General features: G+C 38.7%; 1 protein-coding gene across 3 annotated transcripts; it reads left to right on the forward strand.

Moving 5' to 3' along the window:
• The first annotated feature begins 1702 nt into the window (after nucleotides 1–1702).
• sgms1 (sphingomyelin synthase 1) lies at nucleotides 1703–27801 on the forward strand. Of its 3 annotated transcripts, none has more exons than XM_036572192.1 (7): nucleotides 1703–1914; nucleotides 17715–18053; nucleotides 18336–18826; nucleotides 18916–19033; nucleotides 24558–24711; nucleotides 25051–25217; nucleotides 26638–27801. In XM_036572192.1, exons 2-7 carry the CDS (start codon nucleotides 17931–17933, stop codon nucleotides 26809–26811), a joined length of 1227 nt encoding a protein of 408 aa, XP_036428085.1. In that variant the 5' UTR covers nucleotides 1703–1914; nucleotides 17715–17930; the 3' UTR covers nucleotides 26812–27801. The 3 variants fall into 3 exon arrangements, with proteins under 3 accessions (XP_036428085.1, XP_036428086.1, XP_036428084.1); XM_036572193.1 differs by having other exon boundaries at nucleotides 1703–1910; XM_036572191.1 differs by lacking the exon at nucleotides 1703–1914 and adding an exon at nucleotides 13293–13448.
• The last annotated feature ends 137 nt before the right edge of the window (nucleotides 27802–27938 follow it).

Raw genomic sequence — 27938 nt, forward strand, 5'->3', positions numbered from 1 at the left:
AGAGAACAGAATTTTTGATGGTATAAACCATTTTGGCCACTCACGTTATATAGGTTTGCTCATTACTTACAAACAACGCAGTGCATTATGGGTATGGTTAAAAAATTCTTGAACACACTATAGAAGAAATCAGGTATGTTCCTCTAGAATTGTGTATTTCACATGAAACCACTTCAAATAACTTTATGTCTCAATAATTGAGCAAAAATGTAAAAAAATTGATGGAATTCCCCTTTAACTTAAGATTTTATTTTTATGAGCAGTACTGCATGTACATGCTGAATATTCACTTCAGTACTGTCTGAATCATATAACCATTATGAGATATTGTGTTTTGCAGGCCCTTCTAAAAACAAATTCCTCAAACTGAAAAAGCCATGCATTCACAAAATGCTAATTCTGAAGACTGTGACTCATTGGACAGCACTAAATGCATCCAATTTCATGCCTGTCATGCATAGAGTGGTGAGTAGTTTTACAAAAGGTCTGTAAAAAACCTAATTGTAGACTACTGTACCGAGGCATTTAATTTCTCAGTAAGAGATTCGTGAAAAAAATCACTAGTGTTAATATCAGCTAAAGCCTGATCATTTCACACACACCCCTTGCTCTTCAGGGACAGGTCTTTTACCTATATGGAGAGAGGGAAATGTACTGGACGTTTCTTGAGATAAACTGAAAGCAAAAAAAGCTGGAGGTGGCACAAGTGATGTCGTGGACTTCTCTGTTTTCGTCTCTGAGATTTTGGCAGTGTCATTGTTGCGACAGGGCTGCCCTACACGCAGTGTCCTCTTTGTTTCTTATGTTCTGTGGTGTAGGGGTGGGTGATATGGCAGAAATATAATATCACGACACCAGAAGATTTTTTCACTACCTATGATATGAATCGAAATGTTAAACTTTTCTTAGGTTTGATAAGAAGCTGCCAAATAGCCTCAGAGGTGCCACATTCAAAAAATATACAGTGATTTTCATTCAGCATTTCATGTACAGCTCTGCACAAAATTGGACTAACTGCTTTGGACTAATACACTCTCTCAAATGAAACATGCAGTAAAGATTTTCCAACTTCACAGTGACCACAAACACATTCTGGGGGTTGGGAGGCATGTATAGGTCATTTATGATCTTTTTTTTTTTACCAGTATGAGGGAGCAGCAAAATAACTGTTAGGGTTAGACTTAGTACACGAAGGGCTGAAGCAGCCCAAATCTGATTTACTTGCACATCTGATTGGAATCTTATTTTTATGATTTTACAAAGCCTGATCTATTACCAAAGCAAAGAACATACAAACAAACAAATAAAACTGTAATGCCTGCGGTCTGATTCTTACAAATCCCATCAAAACCCAAATTCATTCGCAAGTGGCTTGAAATGAGATAAGATTCAAACGTTTCTTAGCATCATTAGATACGCTACACATCCGTGACATCATAATACGTAACTAGACTTCGTTGCCCACGCCTACGTCATCACTTAAAGCAACCACTGTATCGATGCCATAAACTAAAGCAAACACGTCCGAGTTTATCGCTGGGTAAAAAGCGGGCACCAGACGTTAAAAATCTTCGAAAAACAAAAATCACATTTATCTGAAGTGTGAACGTAGCCTTAGACCACCCCACCCCCTCCCCCACCCCACCGCCTCCACCAACCACTAGCTGACGCTTCGGCCCGCCTCCTCCAGATCAACAAATCTTATGTTCGTGGATCAGAAAGGGATGAACGTGCAATGTAATTCGGGAATTCTCCCTCTTCAGTTGCCTTTTCGGTCATGTTGACTTGAAAAGATCACCTGCTACTGCACTTCAAGGCAACTAGAGCCTAACAGGATATCTCAAAGTTAAAGAAAAAAAGATTCAGCCTTACATGTTACCGCTACACTAGAGGCAGAAGATTCATGGCAGGTAGGTAAGTACCCGCCTACCAGCATTTGTGGGCTGTTTTTGCACGTTTAACCCGATTACATCCACGTTAGCCTGCACAGTTTAAGGAAAACGCAGGAATGTGAGCCACATAATAAGCTTGCTCGCTTCGTTACTTACACTTGCCTCACTCTCTTCTTCAGAAACAATCTGTTGATCATTACAACTTTTTCTCACCCGATAATGTTGCTAATGTGTGTTAATATGTGAAACATTTAAATATCAGAGCATGTTTTGAAGCGTTTCGCTAAGCTAGCACAGTTATCTCTGCGTTGAAACGTATTTGTGGCCGTTCCTCATTCAGTGATAGCAGAACCGTGAACGTGTGCGACTCAGAACAGCGTTTGCCAAATCCTGCTCTTGATGCCCTCCTGCACCGCACATTTGTGTTTCCCTTCTGTATCACAAACCACAAGCGGTTTATGGCTGCATTCGGAGTCTTAGGAGACAGTAGCTGTTTTGCCGTGTGAACGTAGCAAACGACTGAAAAAGGCTGAAGTAAAGCTGCAGCACTGTTCTTACCTGGACGTCCTTTCAGTTATACTGTTTTTTGTTTGTTTTGAAAATGTAAGGATTATCTTGTTTCCCACTAAACCAACCACTTCTGTTTTTAAAAGAGGAAATAAAATGGACATGGCTTTAAAAGTACCTCAGCTTGAAGGAAAATATTAACATTGTTTAATAAACAGTTAAGCTACGCTACTGATAAATATAGCTATCTATCTAGCTAGCTTAAGTTGCAAGCTGAGGGGAAACATTAGTTTTGCTCTTCAGCTCTAATGACTTACACCTATGTTTAGTCTATTTCCCCCCCACACACATATTTTTGGTTGAGCTATAAACACGCATTTGACTAATGTATTCATAGGTTGAGGTTCAGTGAGTGGTGGGAAGCTTGGTGCCTGTGATCTTTGACTCATTAGAAACGTCTCAGGTGTATTTTACTGCTGGAAGCACTCTCATTAACAACCTCTTACTGTTTTAGTCAGGCAACAGAATGATGAGCAGCTGGGCTCTCATCTCACAAACTTAAACCAGGCCCTGAAGTGCGCTGTATTGTATTTAGAACTGCAGTGCCTGTTTAGCCATGTACAAGCTTTATAGTTTATAGTCCTGCATACTGTCCAGCCAGCACAGTGTGTGCTCCATGTAGTTAAGTGGAGAAGGACACATCATTTTTGGTGCATTAGTGTACAACTAACAAAAGTGAAAAGCAGCCTGTTGTAATTTCTTTCAGCATGTCCAGTTTTTCTGGACTGTAGTATTTATTTATCATTGTGTTGCTATACGTTTCGAATGCTGTACACCTTGCAGTATATTGAAATGCATTGAAGAAGTAAGGAAGTAAGTAATGTGACATGGTTTAAGTCAACGGAATTAGATCACTGTGGACAGGAAACCAAGAATCACTATGGAATTATTTTTAATGGTATGATGAATTCTGCTCAAGGACTAACAAGTTTAAAAACGTACATTTTGACTCCATTGTTTTGACCAAAATAATTTAGCTTTGTTGGATGACGTGAACATCATCAAAAAACCCACAGAAACCCTCATTTCGAACCGACATTGGTCAGGATGCTTAGAGCACAAAACTATGATTTGGTTAGGGGGCTCATTTGCATATGGCAGCTTTCTGTGGTATTTGTATTGTAAAGGCTTTATCTTGTGCAGCTGTACTGCTAATGCAATTTTAGTTCTAACTGTACGGCCCACAGTTAGGGATCCACTTCTTGCGTTTCAAGTGGCCACGTGTTTCAGTTCTTCTCTCTCATGCAGCGCTTCCTCCTGGGTGGTCCGTCTTGTGCTGTCCTGTTGTTTCTGACTGTTTAAACATGTAAGGTTCTCTCGGCTGTCTGTGGAAAATGTGAGACACGCCTGTGTAAAGCACGTGGTCCTAATATGGCTTAGTATTTGCTGTTGTGCAAGGTTTCCTGTTGATACTTTTGCCTCCACTGTGTCTTAGATACTTCAGAAGTTCGCAGTTGACCTTTTTTTTTTCCATCTTCAGTGCTCTAGCCTGTGCCAACAAAGCTTGATCAGCAGATCATCTCCGTTGTGTAAATGCATCACTGTCTTTGTGTAATCCTGGCTTTATTATTTGCATTGTTCGCAATATATAGTAGTGCCCTTACCACCACATCTAGTCAACAAATGCTCATCATGAGTCATTGTATATGAAGAATCATCAGTTACCCTGCGAGAGTGGTGAGTCACATGATCTTTAAAGAGATAACATTGATTTAAATTCAATTAAGCCAGAATGTCTTTATCTTTGAGGACTGGTAATGAAATATCCGTAGAAACAATTAGATCAGCGCCTTGCTGCCTTTGGAAATGAGGCCTAATTTAAAAAAATGTTTTGAATTAGTTGTGTATCATTTACATTTTGGCTAAAAATGAAATAATCTATATTCTAAAGCTGGATAAATGACAAACCATTCCTTTTTTCAAAGGCTAATATTTTGTCATGTTATGAATTAAGATTGTGCCTTAACAGTTCTGTGCATTGAGGTTTTTGTGAGAAACCTTCATCTCCAAAATAGGAGCTTTATAAGAGAAGGAAAAAAGATAGTATATATGCTGTTTAGCAATTAGATGAGGAAGTTGAGGGTGTGGACCAGTACTCTGAGACAGGAGTATCATATAACTTAGGCAAAATATCTGTCTTGTTCTCTGCTTCATTTGCCATATAGTAAAAAAAAGTTCATCTACTGCTATCGTGAGGTTATAAACAAAATTTGAGGGTCAACTGGTCGTCAGCCTCACCAAACTGGTCTCACTTTTGTGATAGCTCACTGCTGCTAAAATGGTCAGTGAAATGTGAAAGGTGAAACTTGCAGAGCAGATAAATGAATTGACGTTTTTGTGTTTGTGAGATAGAGGCGGTAAAAGAAAATGCGGTGCTTTATTGACAGGGCAATCAGTTTTTTAACAATGTTACTACATGCCATGTATTCAAACTAAGGACTGAACAAACATGAAAATCGTCACCGATAAAGTCATTCAGAGTGGACTGATGTGAAACAAAAAGCCTGGGAAGGATTTTTACTTTCTGGACCTGAATTTTACACCTCTGGCAATAATTTACTCTTTTGCTCATAGTTTATATTGAGTTGTTTAATGCGAATTGTCCTCATTCAGTTCTCTGTTGTCAGATATGCTGGGATGTAGCTTTCGAGTTTCTGTATAATGGTTCATACATATATATATATATATATATATATATATATATATAATTATGTAAACATGCTATACTCATACTAGATAAATAGGCCAGGGGTCGGCAACACGCAGCTTACAGCTCTTTTACTGTTGTGGCTCCACAGCAGAATTTGATATTTAGGTAAAAATAACATAATCCTCCTTTGCAGTAAAATAAAGCTCTGCTGATCGTTCAACACAATTTAAACAATAAATGGTCTTAAACACTGGAGTTAATGCAGTTTCTGCTAATTCACCCTTTAACCCTGAAGATTGGCTTGCAGGCTGCTGGTCACCATACCAATGCAGACAACCATCTCACCTAGCTAGTAGCTAACGAAAATCCAAAGAGAAAGATTTAAGACGAGCATCGATCATTTGGAGACGAACGGACGTATCTGCATTTATAAGCACTCCAGCTGGTTTCCTGATACGTTTAATATTCAGTGAGAAACTGTCAAACACTAAAAAGTCGCGAAGCTGTAGTCAGCTTCTCGTTTGCCAGCTTCTCATTCGAATTGTCCCGTTCCACCTTAAATGGTGCAGCAGTTACATTCTGGCGCCTCAGGCACCATTTAAGGTGGAATGGGAAAATGTGGTCAAGAAGCTGGCAAATGAGGAGCTGACTTCAGCCTTGTAAAAAATTGAATGCTGGGAGACATTTTACAAGAAACGGTTCTACTTTTGAGGAAAGGTTTCCTGCCAGAGATGTGAGAAAAGCAGCTATAGCTGAGCTAAAGCTTAAGGCAGAGCAAAGTAAGTCTGCATTTCCGTTTATATTATATTTTTAGTCGGTACCCAGTGCATTAGTACACACAGAGACATATTTACAGCCAAGGTGGTAAAATGGACTTAAAATGTTGTGGCTCCCAAGGTGCTTTGATTTTTTTTGTTAAAAGGGCAAAATGGTTCTTCTTAACATTTGTGTTGTCGACAACTGAACTAGGCGATACTGTAAAATGTATATCTCAATATTTTTCAGCCTCTTGGCGATATGTGATATACCACTTGGCATTCCTTCAATCTTTTTGAAATGGCTTAATAGATGGATTTTTCAGCTGGAAGTGCCACAATTCGCCAGCCTTACATTAAATTTCCTTAGAAACAATTAGATCAGGGCCTTGCTGCCTTTGGAAATGAATGAGGCCTAATAAAAATGTTTTGCATTAGTTGTGTGCCGTCTACATTTTGAGTAAAAACCAAGTAATCTGTATTCAAAAGCTGGATATATGAGTGTTTAGCCATTTATATGAAGGAAGAAATGATCCAATGCAATATACAGCCTGTGTGGTTTCCATTGTGCTGCTTGAAATTTGAGGCTTACTTATTGAGGTTTATTTGCTAAAGATAGGAGACAATGCTTCACTCCAAGACATCTGTTATCCCTCCAGATCCCGACTGAGCCTTGAAACCATAGTCCAGGATCAGGGCTTGAGCAATGGAAAACTCCTTCCATGGGGAATTGAGCAAGGTGTTGAACTTTTGTTGCATGGTCATTGTGTTTATTTTCTTTGGTTTGTACATGTGCTTGGTTGAAATCATCTGTGATGGGCTGTGTTTAGTTTGTGTTTGTGATCTTGCAGTTGCTGCTCAACAGTTTTGAGCATAGCATCTTAAAGCATTTGTACAGCTTTTGTAGTTTTCTTCGAAGATTAGCTTTGGAACTGAATGTGAGAACATTGTTGAGAATGAACAGATACCGCAGTCTAAACACATCCAAATAGAGGTGTCAGCACACTATTGTGTGCCGCTGTAAGATCTGTAGGAAACAACTTGCAGTTGTGACAAGATGCCACAAGGTACACTGCAGGCTTTGTTTGCTTATGCACATCTGTCACTCATCAGTTCTTTTCTTTCTCCAAAAGCCTGATGTCTGTCTTGCTCACCAGACCTAAAGACAAACTTATTCTCCAAAATAAATTCTACATCAACTTTCCTGTTAACAAAACCTAGCTAGGTATATAACTTCATGTAGTTAAGTGAGCTATTCGTTGAAAGAAATATTCTTTTGATCACAAAGTTTTTGACCATACAACCTGCCATGGTCACTTCTCAGCGGGTCCAGCACTGTACAGTGTTATGCAAAAGTTTACATATTACATATTTTGTTGATTTCCTACAAAATATATATGCGTCCTCTTCAGAGAGCACACTTCTACACATTTGTAATGCACAGTTACAGTTTATTCAACATATTGAGGGAGGGGGACACATAATGTGGCCTGTGCCGAAGGTGCATTTTAGATTTTATCTTTTAGAATTATTTTCTAATATGTTAAACTAAGCAATTAAGCAGAAATTGTGTGCTAAATTTACAGAAAAATGCCATATTTAAGTTTGTTTCCCTGTAGAGTTTGTTAGCTTATTTTCACTTTTGAAAAACCTTTTGCATTTGACTGTATGTAGCTTATGTAAAACATGCACTGTGTACCAAACAACAAAATTGTTTTTGTTTTCCTGAAGGTAAACCACATCTATTCTTTTTTTCGAATGTGGACGCAAATATTTTGAACACAGCACCGGTACATATTGCCGTTGCGTTACACAGAGGTTTTGTATATTGAGGAAGAACCACATTTTGGGCGGCTGGGTCCAGTGCTTTGAGTCACCCGGGCTTGTCTTGTTTGTTGCTGGTGCACTTGAGTTTAGCTGAGCTATGGTAATTAGATTCAGGCTTATGGAATGTGTGTGTTAAGGAATTCTTGGAGGACAGAGAGTGATTCAGTCTATGAATGGGAGCGTTGTGGCCTGTCCTCTGCCTGACAGTGATGGTCCTATCAAACTTATCTTGACCTGGTGCAGCTTCTTTTTGCAACAAGCTCAATATCCCACTCTTGATGAGAAAAAGCAAATGAAATGTTAGTCACACAGTAGTATTAATAAGGCTCTGTGATCAGAAGCTGTTGTTTTCATTTAGCATCTTAAATACTGTTATTCACTATCATCTGTTATTTTTTGTGGTTAAGGCAAACGAAAATGCCTTTCATTAGGCATGGAGCCTAGCTTCTTGCTTTTATTTGCTCTTGGTCCATTTGCCTTGCATTTGGCTGTTTTTAAATAGGGTCAGCAATGTGAGCTGGTGGCCCGGTGGGGAATGAAGTCATCTTGGAGCAGAGGGAAGAGGAAGAAATAGGACAGTTAATTATGTGACTTAGAGACAGTTCTATAAACACTTTTTAATCCTTCCTCTCTCAACTCTTGGACTATCGTGGTAGCCTAATTGCGTTTGAACCTGACAACATTAAGGTGGCCACTGTCCAGCCTGGGGCTATAAGGAGAGCTCGGGCCATGGGGTTAGGCATTAGCTGAGATATTCTCAGTATGTAAGCAGCTGTTGATGGTCTCTGAACATCCTCTTGGTGGCAATAAGTAGAAATCATGCCATAGCATTCCCAAAATAAACTAATCAGCTCCAGCAATGTACTCGGCTGATTAATGACAACACTTTTAATCAAAAAAGATTGTCAGAAGTAGGAGCAATATTGAATTAGCAATGTTCACAGCTTTGTTCACAGAGTACTTGGTTAACTGCTCTACTTGCCAGTATTCGAACACTGAATTTGCTGTTCGGGTAGGGTTGCACCTATACTAATACCGTATTGGTCTTGATGCCAGTACTGTCACTTAAACACAGGTATTGGTTTGGGGATACTCGTTGGCTGAGCTAGTGTGTCCACTAGTCCTGCCTACGGCGTGCCTCCATTGGTCAGCTGCATGATGCAGCGGCATGGTCTTGCTTTCGTGTACATCTACATATTGTTCGGTTCTGTTCTTACCTATTTTTCACAATGAAATTATTTTAGTTAGTGAATATGCCTCTAATTACTAATTGTATAATAGGAAATACAAATTTATTTACAAATAAATAACCAAAAATAGGCTAATCTTAAGAATCATATATATATTTGCGCTATTCATTCAAGCTTTGTATGTTTTGGTATATCAGTACTCAGTATTAGATTCTGTATTTTTGGGCTTATGCAGATGTTTTAGGATGTTTCATTTAGAAACATGGGGCTTGACTTAATACCTAGCCACAATGCTTTTATAAAATATGTATCTGTATAAAGCCTGCACTGCTCACTACATCAGCAGAGGACCTTTGGCTCTGCAGCATCAAGGGTCAAACGGTCATCTGTGTATGCAAATAAACCACATTTTCATCTGTCCATTAGTTGACCCTGGGCCCTAACACTTACAGTCATGACCGAAATTGTTGGCACCCCTGACATTTTTCCAGAAAATGAAGTATTTGTCCCAGAAAATTATTGCAATTACACGTTTTGTTATACACATGTTTATTTCCTTTGTTTGTATTGGAACAACACAAAAAAACAGGGAAAAAAGCCAAAAATTATATAATTTTACACAAAACTCCAAAAATGGGCTGGACAAAATTATTGGCACCCTCAACTCAATATTTGGTTGCACATTTTTTGGAAAAAATAACTGAAATCAATCACTTCCTATAACCATCAACAAGCTTCTTACACCTCTCAACTGGAATTTTGGACCACTGTTCTTTTGCAAACTGCTCCAGGTCTCTCATATTTGAAGGGTGCCTTATCCCAACAGCAATTTTAAGATCTCTCCACAGGTGTTCAATGGGATTTAGATCCGGACTCATTGCTGGCCACTTCAGAACTCTCCAGCGCTTTGTCTCCATTTCTGGGTGCTTTTTGAAGTATGTTTGGGGTCATTGTCCTGCTGGAAGACCCATGACCTAGGATGCAAACCCAGCGACCCAAAATCCTTTGGTAATCTTCAGATTTCATGATGCCTTACATACGGTCAAGGCACCCAGTGCCAGAGGCAGCAAAACAACCCCAAAACATCTTTGAACCTCTACCATATTTGACTGTAGATACTGTGTTCTTTTCTTGTAGGCCTCATTCCATTTTCGGTAAACAGTAGACTGATGTGCTTTACCAAAATGCTCTATCTTGGTCTCATCTGTCCACAATACGTTTTCCCAGAAGGATTTTGGCTTACTCACGTACATTTTGGCTAAACACGTACAAACTGCAGTCTAGCTTTTTATGTATCTGTGTCAGCAGTGGGGTCCTCCTGGGTCTCCTGCCATAGCATTTCATTTCATTCAAATGTTGACGGATAGTTCGCACTGACACTGATGCACCCTGAACCTGCGGGACAGCTTGAATTTCTTTGGAACTTGATTGGGGCTGCTTATCCACCATCGGGACTATCCTGCGTTGCAACCTTTCATCAATTTTTCTCTTCCGTCCACGTCCAGGGAGATTAGCTACAGTGCCATGGGTTGTAAACTTCTTGATTATGTTGCACACTGTGGACAAAGGAACATCAAGATCTCTGGAGATGGACTTGTAACCTTGAGATTGTTGATATTTTTCTCAAGTCCTCAGACAGTTCTCTTCTCCTCTTTCTGTTCTCCATGCTTAGTGTGGCCCACACAGACACACAATGCAAAGATTGAGTCAACTTCTCTCCTTTTTATCTGGTTTCAGGTGTGATTTTTATATTGCCCATACCTGTTACTTGCCACAGGTGAGTTTGAACGAGCATCACATGCTTGAAACAAAGTTATTTACCCACAATTTTGAAAAGGTGCTAATAATTTTGCCCGGCCCATTTTTGGAGTTTTGCATGAAATTATATCATTTTTGGCTTCCCTGTCTTTTTGTGTTGTTCCAATACACACAAAGGAAATAAACGTGTATAACAAACATGTGTAATTGCAATAATTTTCTGGGACAAATACTTCATTTTCTGGAAAAATTTCAGGGGTGCCAACAATTTTGGCCATGACTGTATGCCTGCATGCTGGTTGTAGACTTCAGCTCTGCTTTTAACACCATCATTCCTGACCTTTTACTAAATAAACTGTGGTAGCTGAATGTCCCCCTATCTGTCTATTACTGGATTCACAACTTCTTATCCATCAGGAAACAGTATGTTAGGATGGGTGGCCACATTTCCGACCCTCTGTGCTTCAGGACTGCTGCTCCACAGGGCTGTGTGCTCACTTGCCTGCTCTACAATCTACACCGATGAGTGTATTTCTAACAGTGACTCTGTTAAGACAACGATGAGTGCACATACTGGGAGGAAGTAACACAGCTGTTGTCATGGTGTGGAGCTAACAACCTGGAGTTAAACACACAAAAAAAACTGTGCCGGTGACCATTGATTTCTGCAGTTATGGAAAAGGCCTAGAAGCACTTTTTAACTTCATTTAACTTTTTCCACTTTGCTGTAGTTATTGCACAGATGCTCTTTAACTTGTTGCAATGCATAATTTTATTAAAATTCTTATGTTATATTAGCTGCTCAGTTATTTTAGAGAAAGGGAAAAAGTGGGTTGGTGTATCTCTGTGTTCAGTGTGTGTGTGTGTGTGTGTGTGTGGTGTGTGTGTGTTGTGTTTTTTTTTGTTTTGTTTTTTTTGTTTGTTTGTTTGTTTGTTTGTTTGTTTTTGTTTGTTTTTGGCCAAGAAAATCAGAATACCCACTTTTTGGCTTGAGACTTGAGTGCTGAACTTGCCCAACTTCCGGTTTTGGTTTTGATGTCATATACACATCACGTGTGTGTTTGCTTCCTTTTCATTGATCTAAAACCCATATTAAACTTTTTAAGCCAATGTTGATGATTAAATAGGCTATATTAACTTTAAAAGAGCTCTTTCTGCTTGAATACTGCACTCTTTCCAGGTGTGATTTTGATATAAAAGTCCTAGAATATATCAATAATAATATCGCTTAAACTAAAAAGCAGTGGAATGATTAACAAACGATACATTGTGCAACCCTGGTCAGAAGTAATTTAATAGCTTGATGCTGTGCTTTTAAATGAAAAAAAAATCCTGGAACATAGGCCGGATTAGGATCACGTCTGATTGACAAACTGTGCTCTGTGGTTTATGCTCTTTTCCTGGTCTTCAAGAATCACTTCTGTGTAATGGCTTGAATCAACAAAGCTGCCTTGAAATTGAATGTGCTGCATCATTGAACTTCAAACTAAAGAGCTCTCAGGCAAGTTCAGTAACTTCCTCATTCTGCACCAATTAATCAGGTCTGTATTTTTGCCACAGGCAAACTTAAGTTGAGTTTCAACTACCTAGTACATGCTTTTTATATTCTGCTGTGAATGAGTAGTGAAACTCTGCCTCTGTGCTCTCTGAGTTCATGGAAGAATGGCTTCAAGAATTAAACTTGATTGTCCCGTTTCGTAGGTGGTCCGTTGAATTATACAAATCCGTTCTTTGGGGCATTTTTAGCTGCTGATATTTGTGTTTCAGCTCTTGGCTTACTAGGTAGATAATGCAGGGTGGGTGAAATCTAATACAGGTGAGAGTTGATGTTTTGTGGTCCAAGTTTCAGCACCTTTGTTTGTTGTGTAAAATTTAGGTGATTGTGTAACTGAATACCACTTTAGAGTCTACAGGAATTCTCTAAGAATAGGGCAGGGTGAAAAATGAACCCGATGTGTTCAGTATGACCTACTACTACTTTTTGCCTGTTTGTTTTCCTAAAAGCATGTTTTGTTAAGTCTTTAATGTCAAATAGACTTGCTTGTGGTTTCTGACACTGCATAAGATACTGCATCTATAAAAGAAAACAAAAGTTTTGTTTATTTTTTAAAGTTTAAATTTGGTTTAAGTATTACTAAATATGCGAAATTTCAGTATTTGTTTTATACTATTTATTTATTTATTTTTTTTTTAAATTTGTAGTAGTTTTTAAAAAAAGTTTGCACTATGCTACTCTGTAAATTTAGATGGTGATTTGACATTTTTATGGATGGAAAATATTGCTCTTGGTTATCTAAAAGATAAATGTGTGTTTTGCTTTGTTTAAGTCAAAGTTGAATAAAACTAGGTTCACCGTGTGACCTGCTACTAAGAACGGTTACTAGTTTGGATTTGGAATGGTCTCTTACTCAGAATGGTTGCTCAAATTGCTGTGTTACAGGGCATTTTTCTCATCCTAGCAACCACTTGAGTGAGTCAGTATTAAGTTGTTAGTTTCATATATGGTTACTCATTAGATATATGTATTCTTTCCCTTTTCCTTGATGTTGCTAGGCAACTAACTAACAGAGCCTAACAGTTGCGCAAGACTTGTGGCGGTTTATGGAGGCCAGTCACTGCTCAGTGGAAGATTAAATGAGTGAGTTAGAGGGCTCAGGCGGGGCTTTGTGTGGCCGGAGGGAGTTAGTCAGTAGAAGGGAGGAGCCGAGCCGAGCCAAGAGAGGCTGAGAACTTCAGGAGCAAGTGGTGTTTGGTGTTTTGGGGCCAGCACGGACAGAGCAGATCTACCAACACTAATAGTGGGACTGTGGTAAGCTTAAACAGAAACACAGCTTTGAATAGGAAACAGTAGGTGTTGAGAGACATAACCAGATAGATGGTGTGAGCACGAAATGAGGTTTTAAGAGGTTTTATAGCTGGCAGTGATGTATGAGGTGCACCGTTATGTAAGAGAGTTTACAGTACTTCATGACCGTGGTCACCACTTAACCTTGTGTTGCTATGTTTAGCTCATGCTACGTTGAAGACATGTGGCGGTATGTGGGTACTGTATATAGTGGCTGTAGATTAAGTTAAGCTTTATGCTTGTAGTACTCAGGAAAGAACAAGTCGTAAAGGAGAGATAAAACAGTAAAACTGGTTTTGAATGTAGCTGTTTACGTACAGTGAATCACATGAGGTGAAGTTGGTTTCAGAAACATTGATTTGGACATTGTTCAGTTATTATTTTAGAGTTGGAACACAAACTCTTAAAGGAGAATTCCACCAAAAGTTCTGAATAATTTAATCACTGAGATCATGTCATTCATGGGGGTTTGATATAAAAGGGGGCATTGTAGAGTTACCGACTCAGTTCTTTACAATGGTGGTGATTGGAACCAGGGGTCAAAATGTGTACAACACAAGTATTTTTTTTTATTTTTATTATCCAAAACAATCGGTGGACCTACATGAGTTTTTATATGTAACGTTGATAGTGGTAAATCACTTTTTGTGCTATTTTGTGTTATAACACCCTGCATATATTTTTTGGTTGTGGTTGTTGTGTTGTTGTTGTTGTTGTTGTTGTTGTTGTTGTTGTTGTTATCTATTACATCAAAACCTTATATTAAAACTGTTGTAAAACAATGTCTTGGGCATTTGGGCAGTGTATTCATAAGCATTTCATGTAAAAACTGTTTGTGAACCTGTGAAATCTGGTTCCTGTCACTACTGCTGTGAACAATTCTGACTGGGTATGTTTCTCTAGAACCGAGCATTTCACATCAAATCACTTATTACTGACTTATTTGCATCTTAATTTAATTAGGCAGAAATTTTGAAAAATCCCCTTTGATCTGGTGGGGCTTTAACCCATCAGTCTAAAGCCTTGAGATCCAACCACAGATTTTGAATGCATTACTTGTTCTGATGTGCATTATTTAAAAGGTTGATTAGCCTCTTGACATTGAGTAGATCGCATGTTCCCAAACCCTAGAACTCATCTTCTGCTGCAAGGATATTTTCAGTAATTGGCACAAGTGTTAAGCCATTTCTGTTGTTTTGTGGAGTGACAGTCAGTATAGTTCACTATAACTAGCATAATGACGTTAACATATATCTACACTGAAAACGGTGCTTTGACTTGTTTTTTTTTTCTAACAGAGTTTTAAAACCCCAGATGCTGCAGACACGATCTCCACCATCCCCTCTTATTACCTTCATGTGTTAATGTTGATGAAAACTCATCAGATAAATATTCCAGTGATGGTGGTGAATAATGAGGAGACAGAGCTGAAGTGTGTCTGTTTATTAGGAGGAAAAACGTTGAAGTGTTTGGAAAATGAAACTGAAACTGTGGAGTGACAGTGCTCTGAAAAACAGCATGAAGTGCTGCCACAATATTCTTAACTTTCAGTTATCATGCTTGAATATGTTTGACCTTTTTTGTTACATCGGTAATGGTCGCTAGCTGCCTGGCTAACTAGCTTGATTGATCACGTGTTTACGTTTCAGCTGTGTGCATATGGTCAGTTGTTAGTTAGCAGACATGACGGTTGATGGTCGATTTCGATCGAGTAATTTAAGATTTCTTAACTTGATAAGATGCTATAAGATACAATAAAATTCCTAAATGAAGACAAGATTTGCTTCTGTAATATGAATTTGTGAAAGATGTTATCTTGACCTGTCAGATCTTAAGTTAAGACAAAAAGATAGAAAGTTTCTGTAATACGGCCCCAGGCCTCCTTGGATCTCTTTTGGAAGCTAGTTGGAGTTAGGCTTGCTGTTTGACATCAAACAGTTGCCACACTCTCACTTTTGTGTTATCTGTGTACAGTAGAGGCCTCTGTTTGCATGTCAGCCATACAAGCCTACAAAAGGTTTTGTTGCCTAACTTTTGCATGTTTGAGTAAGAAATTAACCACACTTTATGTAACTCATTCCAAATGCGTTACCCACAACTGAGACACTTTCAGTTTTTTCACTTGAAGGGTTGACTTTGGGCGGGGCGCAGTAACTGTGGTGCATCTGTGTGCTTAAAACTATTGTGGTGTGTTTCATTGTTCTTGTGCTGATGAAAGTATATCAGAAAGCTGGACTTGTTTTCATCTTGATTTGCTAAAACTGCGTCTGTGAAACTTACACAGCTGATTGTGCCTCAGAGGAAGCCCCACCATAACATAAACCATAAGTGAAACATCCCTTCCTTTTGCCTGGAGCAGATTTGTAAGCAGACTTGCCCCACCCAGGCTAACAAGCTCACGTTCTTTGAATTCTTCAAGTGAAGGCAATACATGTGTTTCAGTTAACCAATAAGAAGGGCTGTGGATATCGGTTAGAGTAAGATGCGTCTCCTCATGGGCTTTGGCAACAGGCCTGCATGAATTTCAAATAGCCCAGCCATGATCATTAAATTTTAACTGTCTTGCTTCCTAGCTCTCGGTACTTCGTGGGTTTAAGTGATTTATAGACGGTTCAAGGTCAAATAAACTAACATTGCTCACTGCTGTCCTCTAAACGTAAATGTGTGTTCTGGTTTCTTTTATGCACATATATTTCCCTCAACCAGTGAAAAAGCATCACATTTACATTTTGTTTGTTGCTGCATGATCATATAATTGTGAATGCTAACATCCCTAACATCTCGAACAACTCAAATAATTGCAATCATTGTGACAGACCTAATCCTAATAAAGCAGGAAATTTCCTGTTTGTGCATTTAAAGAAAGTTTGAGGTGGGTTAGCCTTCATATGAGTGTTTCTCCAGTTGTCTACTCTATATATACAGTAGACATGAGCCAGTTGACAAGAGCCATCCATTAGCAGTTCCCAATACCATCAAGTCAGATGATTTAAATGACAGAAAATGTGCTGCTTTAAGGTATATTTTAATACAGGCCAGCCTAAAAGCTTTACAAAAGTAAGATTACAGTGACAGTAACGTTCAGGCTAACTTAACCTAGAAAGCACTGGCCCTCAGTGATTGGCCATTTAAATGGGTAGATGGTAGATATACTGGCAGTGTGTATTCTTTCTTTAACAAGAAGCAATTTGTAGGCAATTTATTAAACATATAGCAAGAACTACCAAACCAGACTAAAATAAATAAATATTTCTGGTCAGAAACATTTACTTGTTTATTTTCCCCCATTTCATTTCATTTTTCATTTTTTAATACATTTCCTGAAGCTGAACATTGTAGTCAACTACAAGCTATAGCTTAACTTAAGAGGTTAAATTGTGAATTCAAACACTTTTATTTCACTTAAGGTTCTCAGTGTTTGAGAACGTCCCTGTTTTGACTTGTTACGTGCTTCTGCTCTGGGAAAACTTTCACACATCTGTGGTTATGTTTAGTCATATTTGTTAGGTTAAATAATCCATCAGAGGGTAATGATGAAAGTATTTTCTGATCAAGTTTTATATGATATTTCTTTTTTAGGTTTCGCACAATCATACACTTCATTATCCTAATCATAATTTAATAATGCTATTTTTTATTTGTAGGAAGATGATTTTCTTTCCTTTTTTAAATCCATTTTTATCCCCCTGTCATTTTCCCTTTCCCATAAACTGCTCTGTTACCTTTCAAGCTAAAACCTCTTGCTGTGGTGCTGTCTTTCTACCACTTGCGGTCGTGTTCTTTGAGCAAATGTGCAAAATACTGAACTGCTTTTTACTCTTATCTTAAACATATTTCAACACTTATTGCAACACACACACTGTTTTTCTCTGTTCCTCTTTAACACATTTTTTCCCCATCATTCCATATTGCCATAGAGATCCTTTGCTTTTTGTTTGCACTTATCTAACCCTGCTATCTTTCGTTCATCCATCCATCATCTCATAGTAGATTCCAAGGTAATTGTTACATTCAGGTCAAAATTCTTTCGATCTAAACACAATAATGGTCCAACTCCTCAAATTCTCAAGCTCATCAACTCCCATGTTCTTAGTTTCCATGCTCTTGTAATAGGCTTTGGCGAGCCAACTTAGTTTGTCCACAAACTCTACTTTGTACTTTGAATCTGCTGTCAGTTATTTTTCATTTGAAGTGCTTTGACTGATCTTCTCGATCTGCTTTTTATCCCAGACAGCGCAGAACGTTAAGAGATGACATCTTATTTGGATTAATACCTGTGAAGCCTTGAGCTTGTCTTCTACAGTCATCATTTTCGGCTGCTGTTCTTCTGAAAAATGACTGCAACTGGAGGATATTCTTGTGTACTGTAGTGGTCTGCACTCTTCTGCCCCCTCCTCTCCCTTGCCTCTGATTCTCCACTCCATCTCTACAAGCTGAGGGACGGGCATGAAGAAGGCAGCTCAGTGGTCTGAGGAAGAGGTTGGTCTGTGGCTCGCTGAAGAGGGCATGCAGGAATATGCTGGACCCCTGCGAAACATGGACGGCCGAGCCTTGTTGCAGCTCTCTCAGGTATTTTAATCTACCTCTGCATCTGCAAGGAATGCACAGGCAATAAAATATTGGATTTTCTGAAGTTTGCTTCTCTAGTTTTGTGCTGGAGTTGCTTCTCTAGTTTTGTGCTGGAGTTTTTGTGCCAAAAGTTTTAAATGAAATGACATTTCTATATAATGAATTTAAAAGAAAAAAAAAATGTTGCAACTGCTTCCTTTAAACAAATTTGAATATGCTAATGTGAAAATATTGTATACCGTTAGGAATAAAAGTGATAAACATGCCCTTCCTTATTTCCAGGCTGACTTCCAGAAGCCTCCTCTATCCCGAATCACATCAGATGGCGGGAAGCACCTCCTGGAGAAGATCAAGGCGCTCAACATTGAGCACCATATCGAAGTGCATAAAAATGGCTTTGCCAACGGTCATGTGGTCGTATCTCACAATGGTGATGCCAGTGCCTCCAGCAAGAACAAACGGAATGGTTTGGTCAATGGCTATAATAAGGAACTGGTGCGTATTCCCATACCTGAGCCAACTGGCCCACAGTTCCCCACCGAATGGGGCAAAACCGGTGTAGCCTTTTTATACGCCATCTGCTGCTTCGTCATCACCACCATTGTGATCTCTATAGTGCACGAGCGTGTGCCTCCTAAGGAGGCGACCCCTCCCTTACCTGACAAGTTTTTTGACTTCTTCGACCGAGTGGAGTGGGCTTTCTCCGTATGTGAGATAAACGGGATGATTCTGGTGATCTTGTGGATCATACAGTGGAGTCTCATGAAACACAAGTAAGTGTTTTGGCCAACAGCACACGCTTTTAAATTCCTTGTTATTTGTTTTTCTGATGACATCATTCTGTCTCTTGTTGCGTTGACAGGTCAATTGTTGGCAGGCGGTTCCTGTTCATTGTGGGGACCCTGTATCTGTACCGGTGTATCACCATGTACATTACTACTCTGCCTGTTCCAGGGATGCACTTTAAGTGTTCACCCAAGGTAGGAGTTCATGCATACATTCAAAACCAAATCCAATGGCTACATTCACATTACAGGATTGTGGTGTGTCACAAGTTGGATATTTCTTGTGTGAACACAGAAACCAAGTTGGAGCCACTTTCATATTGCTGGCTTAGAATTTTAAGGTTCTGTTATGTTCAGTTTCGCGATATTGAGGATCAAAAAGTTCACTTTTAAAATGCTAAAACAGGTTTTAAAAAGTTCAATCACTTTTCTTGTCATAACAAAGTCTCTGTCTTACCTTGTAACCACTTAACATTAAAGTCGTAGGATAAGTTTAAAATTATAAGGTTCTATCTGCAAACAACCCCGATCTGGCATAGAAACTTAACTAACTGTTCAAGATTCAAACTCTGTTGTCATAAATGCTTATAATACATGAAATGTAGACAGGGCCATAGCTAGAACTTTTAGAATGGTGTGGACAGATTTTTTGGGGTGGCTCACTGCTAGGGAAACAAAAATAAAAACAAAAACAAAGAAAATAGTACATAGCTGAATCTGTCCATCATTTCCACATGAATAAAATATTACATCAGTGCAGCTTTTGCTATCAGTAAACTGAAAGATAGAACTGTGTTGATGTAACATATTTACTTTATTAAGTTATGCATTTGAATCAAGTAAATGAAATGCATCACTTGGGCATGTATCTTTGCACAAAATTAACTTTTTTAGAAAAACACTTTGCATAGAGAGGCCATAGAAGTTATTAATTCAGTGATTGAGCCTTGAACTCTGTAGAAATGCTTAGCAACTTAGCACATTAGCAGTCACCTTTTGCTACTATGATTTCTTACTAAATTGTCTAAGAAGTCTATCAAGAGCTTTTGGCTGAGCTTGGGCACATGAGCAAAACCTGAATTCTGATTGGTTATCCCACATCAGCTGCACTGAGTGAACTGCAAATAGAACATTTTAATTCCAATTTAGCAGGCAATTTTCAAGAAATTATTATTTTTTTTTCTTTTTGTAAAATACATACTGTCATCTCTAAATGATTAATTACATGACACATGTAATGTCACATAAAACCTTATAATTCTGAGTCCAAGATATATGCTTCTAGTTTGTAATCCATATCTTGATATGTGGTAATGCAACCACAATGAGGTTGACTATTAAAGTATTTCTTGCGTAACACTTCACTGTGATATCAATATGGTCATCTTCCAGTTTTGTCAGCAAATCAAGGGTATCTTGATGCTAAAATGTGCATGCTGGTCCTTTCAGGGCCCAGGTGTGTTGATGTTAATGACATACGGGTTACGTACATGAATGTTAACTGTGAAGGCAGAAAGACTGGATCTAAGCCAAAAATTGAATGGAATTGGGCAATAAGAGCTGTCATGTGAACGCTAGCATTTATTGCACATTCACTTTGCAAATACAGCTTCATATAGGCTGTGCCCATAAAACATACGTTAGTGTACGGTTTTCTGCTGTTGCACTTCTTTTGCACAAACCTCTGTAGAGCTTCAGAGGTAGAGAACACCTTTTGCTTGTGGTCTGAGAAGTTGTTTATCAGTTCTGAAGTCATGGTTTCTTATTTCTTATTTAGTTTTAGGAACATGGTGTGTGTGTGTGTGTGGGTGTATATATATAGTTTCTTATTTAGTTTTAGGACATTGTTTTACGTGTGTGTGTGTGTGTGTGTGTATATATATATATATATATATATATATATATATATATATATATATATATATATATATATATATATATATATAATATATATATATGTTTAAAATCTTTCAACAGTTTACTAAAATAAATGAAATTAGATTTAAAGTGTTCATTCTCTTTGTAATTATTAGACTACATGTAGTATTTTATCTTGCCGCTCACACGTGGAAATAGAATTTACTTTTTTTTTCATTTTTTGCCTTGTTTAAGTTCTTTACCCACCTTTTTAGTTTTTACTTGCTTGTTTTTAAAATATACTTACTCACTGAGATTACGCAGAAAGACCTGTTTCTGTTTATACGCCTCTCTGTCTGTCTTCACCTCCTCCCCCAAAAAGCTACTACATTAGTTTGCTAGTTAAGGGAGCCTCAACAGGAACAGTTTAGAGAATGCTGTGCTGACATCAGCTGATCTAACAGATGATAGCATTTGCATAAATAATACAACTTTGCTGATAAATAAGAATGAGACACATAGCAGCGTTCAGCAGTAATAAAACTGAAAATAGAAATCAAACATCATTGTGATAAAATTAAGACAAAAGAGCATTCAAAATAAATCAGGGATCTAATCATGTTTGGATGACCAAAAGAAGTTCCAGCTCGATGTTTAGGTCTTAAATGCAAAATCAACATTATACAAGATATGATGACAATAGTAGATAATTCACTCAGAAGACACGTCCTTTAAGTTTCTTTCGAATACTCTGCAGTCTTCAGATTCATCTGCTCAGGTAGGCTCAGGAAGCACAACCCATGTTCCAAAATTGTATGCAATGACGTTTCCACCAGAGAGGTCTCTAAATACCCCTAAACATAGTCTAGCTGTAATGAGGCTGCAATGATAAAGAAAGTTGTGGGTGGAGCGCTCGTTACGTTTGACTGTGAATGTAGTCAAGCTAGTGCTCAGCTACTTCGAGATCAGGGCTGCTAGATTTGAACACATTCTGATCACAAACACAGTTAGACTTGTCTTTTAAATATGTATACAAGCAACATCCATATGCAGGATGTATTTTGATGCCAAACGTGAACAGAACTGCAATTTCCCCCAAGCTCAGTTCAGTCTATCATAATGCGATATAAAAAAATACAAGACCAGAGCCTCGCCTAGGTCAGTCTAGCATTCCAAACAAACAAGAAGGGCACTACATGCCTGTAAATATTTTACAAGATGTCACTTTGAGACACTCCAAAGATGTGACCAAAAGTCTTATGGTCTAATGATACTACGGTGGAATTTATTTGCTTGAATACTGTGTAATAGTGGCATGTGTGATAAATCAGATACATCACTTCAGCCAGGTAACACCACCCACACTGTAAAATCTGGTGTTGGAAGCATCATGTTATGGAGATGCTTTTTAGCTGTAGGGACTGACTGTCTGGTGGGATGATGAATGGTGCAAATTGCAAAGAAGGCCTGGATTCAAACCAGCTCTCTTTTGCCAGAACACTCAAACTGGGGAGGAAGTCCGTCTTTCAGCAGGACAACAACCCAAAAGACACTGCCAGGGCAACACTAGAGTAGCTTAAAATGAAGAAAACTGATGTCTTTGTGTGGCCTGGTCAGTTTTAATCTTAGCCTCTTCAAACATTTGTACTGAGACTTCAAAGCTGCAGTCCTCCATCACTTCCAGTTAACCTCTGAGCAAATTTGCAGAGTGAAATGGGCCAAAGTTACTTCATCATACTAGCTTTAATAGCTGTGAGTGGTGGCTCAACCAGCTACTATTCAAGGGGAATGCATTGATGTATTGGTGACGTTTCTATTTTTTTTCCTATTCATAATTTTTATCAGTCTGAATGGAGTTAACGATTCACAGTCAAACAAAATCCTTGGCTGTGGTAATTATTTATGTTAAAAAAAAGGTCCTAGGCCTGAGTACCTTTTCAAGGTACTGTACATATTTGCATTTGTGGTGCAATATTGTACTGCTCTTTGCAAAGAGGAATTTGCAGTGTTTGAAAAACCCTGCTAAATAAAGCCTGCTAAAAGAAGAAGAGTGAGTAATAAAGGAGAGAAGCAAGGTGATTATTTGTAGTGTGACTGCGTTGCCATGGTGCAGTCCCATGGGGAACTCTCGCCCTGACGTGTCTCTGTGTGTGAGTCATCAGGGTGGGTGTGAAACTGAGGGCATACACCCACTACACAAGGCAGGAAATCCTCCCTGCAGGGCCTGCTGGAAACCATTCATCAGCTAGGCTCAGCCAGACGGCCTTTTCACTTGTTAGATCATGCTTTCCTGTTGGATGCAGCACAGAGGAAGAGAAAGAACGTAAACTTTCTCACAAACATGGGAAAGAACTTTCAGCTTAACATTGGCTTGCTCTGTATTACATCTTTAATTATACAATGGGACAAATTTGTCCAGTTGTAGTGATTGCATATGCTAACAAAATGTTCTGTTGTTACAATGTCAAGCTTATAACATTAGAAGAACCATTTGGTGCTATATAGAACCCTTTTTTAACAATGTTCTATATACACTGATCAGGCATAACATTATGACCACCTCCTTGTTTCTACGCTCATTGTCCATTTTATCAGCTCCACTTACTATAAAGGTGCACTTTGTAGTTCTACAATTACAGACTGTGGTCCATCTATAGGCCCTTTTACACACTAACACACCACCATGTCAGTGTTGCTGCAGTGCTGAGAATAATCCACCACCCAAATAGTACCTGCTCTGTGAGGGTCCATGGGGGTCCTGACCACCGAAGAACAGGGTAAAAGGGTGCTAACAAAGTATGCAGAGAAACAGAAGGACTACAGTCTGTAATTGTAGAACTATAAAGTGCACCTATATAGTAAGTGGAGCTGATAAAATGGACAATGAGTGTAGAAATAAGGAGGTGGTCATAATGTTATGCCTGATTGGTGTATAACCATATACAGCACATTCTCCATCAGTCTGAAGGACTATTTCAAAATGCAGAGAACCCTTTAAGCATGCAAATGGTTCTTTAAATGTTCATGGTTCTGTATTGTCCTTACTAAAGAAGCTTTGAATAACCATCCTTTTTTAAGAGTGTATCATTAGAATAGATGCCAAATAACAAATATAGTAAAAACATAGAGACTCCACTGTAAGCAAGTTTAAGAAGTTTTGGTTCCATATGTCTCCTGGATGCCCCCAGCCATCGCATGGGTTTGTTAAATTCAACCACCAGCACACCTAATTTAACATAATGAATTGCCCAAACCAGGTCTTGGATTATAACCAAAACTAAATACTGGGCTGTCATAGTTGGAAAAGGTTAAACAAACGCACTGAATGTTTTTCTATTTGCCTTTCTTTTTCTCTCAGTAATGATTTCTTGATAGCTACATGTGCTTTCAGACGATATTTTAAGTTGTCTTATCACCGTGGAAGGATCGACAGAAACACTTGGGATTTTTTCACATCTGAAGTCAAAATGGGGCTTGTTTGGTGGTCTGCCAAGTCTTGCATGGTCATTGTGAGTCCTATTTTCTCCATATCATTGAACAATTGTTTGAGCTCCAGTTTTGGAAACTTCCACTTATTTTCCTTCGACTTTCCTCTTCCATATGCAAATAGATTATCTAAAAATATCTCCTTTAGCCATTTTAGATGCACATGAAAAAAATAATTGCAAAGCAGTTTAAGGTGTGTTTGAGAAGTTGCTTGTGTGAGTGTTAGTTCCTCTTTCAAGGGTAACAGTGTCAGTGACACCTTCAGGAGCAGCTTTTGCTGGGAGGACACAGCTGGAAGGATGGAACAGTTGAAGTGTTAGTAGGGTGCACAAGAGACTCAAACACATGGCTAACACAAATGTCCAATCTATTGCAGTTGTATGGTGACTGGGAGTCCCAGATGCGGCGGGTGATGAAGATGATCGCTGGTGGCGGCTTAACCATTACTGGCTCTCACAACATGTGTGGAGACTACCTATACAGCGGTCACACTGTCATGCTGACCCTCACCTATCTCTTCATGAGAGAATGTAAGAAAACAATACACAGTTCTCCCCTGATTTGAAATCTCTGACACTCAGTTTGAACAGCACAGCCACCTTGTGGTGCTTTTTATCTGTTACACCCTAGAATGAATATCGTTTGCAGACTTCACACAGCTGTGCACTTTAAACAATGAAAGAACTAAATGCAGTCGAACCACAGCTGACCACAGTTACAGGAATAAAAAGAACGCTCGGCACCACGTGTCGAAATCTAAATGAAGGAGTTGAGTCACCCTTTTGTTGCCCTTATGTTGATTTTAAAAGGACTAGGGCAGCAGTATTTATAGACCTAATCAAACTTTGCATTTTCGTTGTGCTCCACAGACTCACCTCGACGGTTCTGGTGGTACCATTGGGGCTGCGGGGCACTATGTGTCGTGGGTGTTTTCTGCATCCTCCTCGCTCATGACCACTACACTATAGATGTAGTCGTAGCCTACTTCATCACTACACGCCTTTTCTGGTGGTACCACACCATGGCCAACCAGCCAGTAAGTAACCACCTTACACAGTAGCCTGCAAGTACCTAGACTTTTTAGTGCCTGTAACATTTGCTCATCATGCCTGCAGAATTTTGTCAAAAATTAATGATTGACATTCTTCTAAAGTATTTTATTTTTGTATAAGTAACAAATCTTCAGTTTTTGTTTTAAATAAATAGAAATGATGAAACCAAAAATTACCTGGTTTTGCTATAGGAAGTTAGGGCACCACTGTACGTCTGGTTTTGCTGAGAGTCTTGAGGCTAAAACTTTAGCATTAGCTGGAAAATGGTTGCTAAGTTAGTCTAGTTGTTTATGGTATCCTTAGCTGATAGTTATTAGCGTGAAGTGCAGGTAACATTAGGTTAGCCAGAATAGATAGCCTGTAGTTTTTGTGTTGTATAGAAATTGTATTTTCATTTCTCTTCACCAGACAAAAATGATCAATGTGACTAATAAACATTTGAAATGTAGGCTTGTGAGTATGCTAAGGTTTGAAGTTAGCCTCACCTGGCAAGACTTGTAGACCTTAATATGGTGTAAATGCCCTAAATGATTGAAATTCTAATTTTGTTGTAAAGAGACACTGAGTATTTTGTTCATTATTTATATATATATATATATATTTTTTTTTTTACAAATCCTGCTATTTGTAGTTTGCCATTTTTATCATTGAAGTGCATTCTGGTTTAGTGCCACATCACTCCTGATTTAGCTTCATTTGTCCATCCTTTTCTTCTTATCACCAGGAACGCTGCAAAGTTTAACAGCCATTTCTTTATTGTCTTTCAGCTGAAAATTACATACAAAAGCAGCACAAAATGGCACAGTATTTTAGTTTTTGCCTAAAAAATGGCAATCCAAAACTCCAAGCTAATGGATTTTTATAATAAATGAAATATTTTATTAATTTAGAATATATACATTATATTAGGTCTAGAAGTCTTACCAAGCGGGGTCCCTTTTTCCTAATAATAAATGTCAGAAGGGTTATTTGGATCAGTGCCATAGTAGAACCACCTTTTGCCTTAGTCACCTTTGCCTCAGAAAGCCTGTTGACTCCAGATAAAGTTATAAAAGAAACCCTACTGTATATGTGTTTTAAGCCAAAAGTTTTTCTGGGCTTTTAATTAATTTAAGTACAGTATGATCACTGCAGCGAGGTATGTGAATCGACCATATGCTGCTGTCCTTTAAAGAAGCATCTGTTGACAGGTTCTTTAGGGAAGGTGGTTATTCTGTGACTCACTATGCAATGTTAGATAAAACAAATGGATTATAGGGTGTTAAAGACATTATGAGTTAATGATGAGGCCCTTTAGATGCCAGTCAGGGGCGAAATTATTATGCAGACTACTGTCCTAATCTTTATGCTCAAACTATTGCTGTTGGATAAGTGGACCTGACTTCTTTCCCCTCTTTTGTACAGGACCTGAAGGGGGCATCTCAGAGCAATTTCCTGTCCCGTGTGTGGTGGTACAGGTTTTTCCAGTACCTGGAGCGGAACGTCCAAAATGTCGTCCCCCGGAGCTACCACGTTCCCTTTTCGTGGAGATCGCTGCAGTTGGGTCATGTGAAGTACAGCAGGATTGACTCAGATTGACTGCGGTTTCCAACCGGGGAGTAGGACTTGAAACACTTGCCTTAAGAGCCAGGACTCAATCACATGATGATAGCCTAACAAACTCTCATTCTTAAGCCAATCCCTTTAGTACTGAGCTACAAGGCACTGTGACTGTCAAAAACTCATCCAAAGCATTTCATTCCTCACACACTGCCCACATTCCATCTGCATTTTAGACCCAATCTACTGCCGGCTATGTAGTATGTAGTATACAGGGCTAGAATGGCTAATGTCTTTATCACCTAGATTAAGATGGGGCATGCCAAAACAGATCACTTTGTCAGAAATATTAAACAAATGACTGCATTCCCCATTGTCTTCTGGGTAGATGTTTAAACTTGGTCCTTTAGTTGAGCCTGCATTTAATTAAAGTAGATGGGCTTGTAGTGGTCAGTTTCTGTGAACATTTCCTTGTGCTTACAGGAGACTGAGCCAGTAAACTGACTAACTTGAGAAAGACTCTAGACATTTCCCCCAAGCATTGGACGAAGAGTCGTCTTTTCAAAGTATGTTTAACCCCTAATATAGAAATGTCCCTTTAACTGAAATCCTGCCATCCTGAAAGGCCCCACGAAGGACTTCAGGTGGAGGGCAGTTGTGTGTTTGGAGAGAATTATCCTTTTGTAGTTGTCCATAGATTTGCAAAACAAGTTTCTATGAAAATAAATTATTTTTCAAACAGATCTGTTACATTTTTTTAAACAGAGAGCAAATGAAGACAAGAATACTGTTTTGGTGATAAAGTTCCTCAGTGCCTTTTTTGCCATGAATGATTTGTGTGGTCAGTTGTTATATGGTTATGTATTTACGTTGTAATTACGGTCTCAGTTGTGCATTGCTGTTGACGTAAACTCTTTAAAGGAGCACTCTAGCCTTTTCTCTCTATCCTAATCCCAACCTAATCTCTCTCTCTGCTGCATCTAAAGAGTATTGTCAGTTACCATGAACAGTAATTTCACCTTAATTAAAGAAACAGCAGAAAACCTGTAGATTCATCATCTCCCCATTAGCTTCTATTATAAATATGTTTCAAGTCAGTGAGTTTTCAATTCTTTTGCTAAGTACAAAGAATCACCTGATGGTTTGTGTCTGTGGTAATTGGCCGT

This window comes from Colossoma macropomum, unplaced genomic scaffold, assembly GCF_904425465.1.
Source record: "Colossoma macropomum unplaced genomic scaffold, Colossoma_macropomum, whole genome shotgun sequence".
Taxonomy (NCBI): domain Eukaryota; kingdom Metazoa; phylum Chordata; class Actinopteri; order Characiformes; family Serrasalmidae; genus Colossoma; species Colossoma macropomum.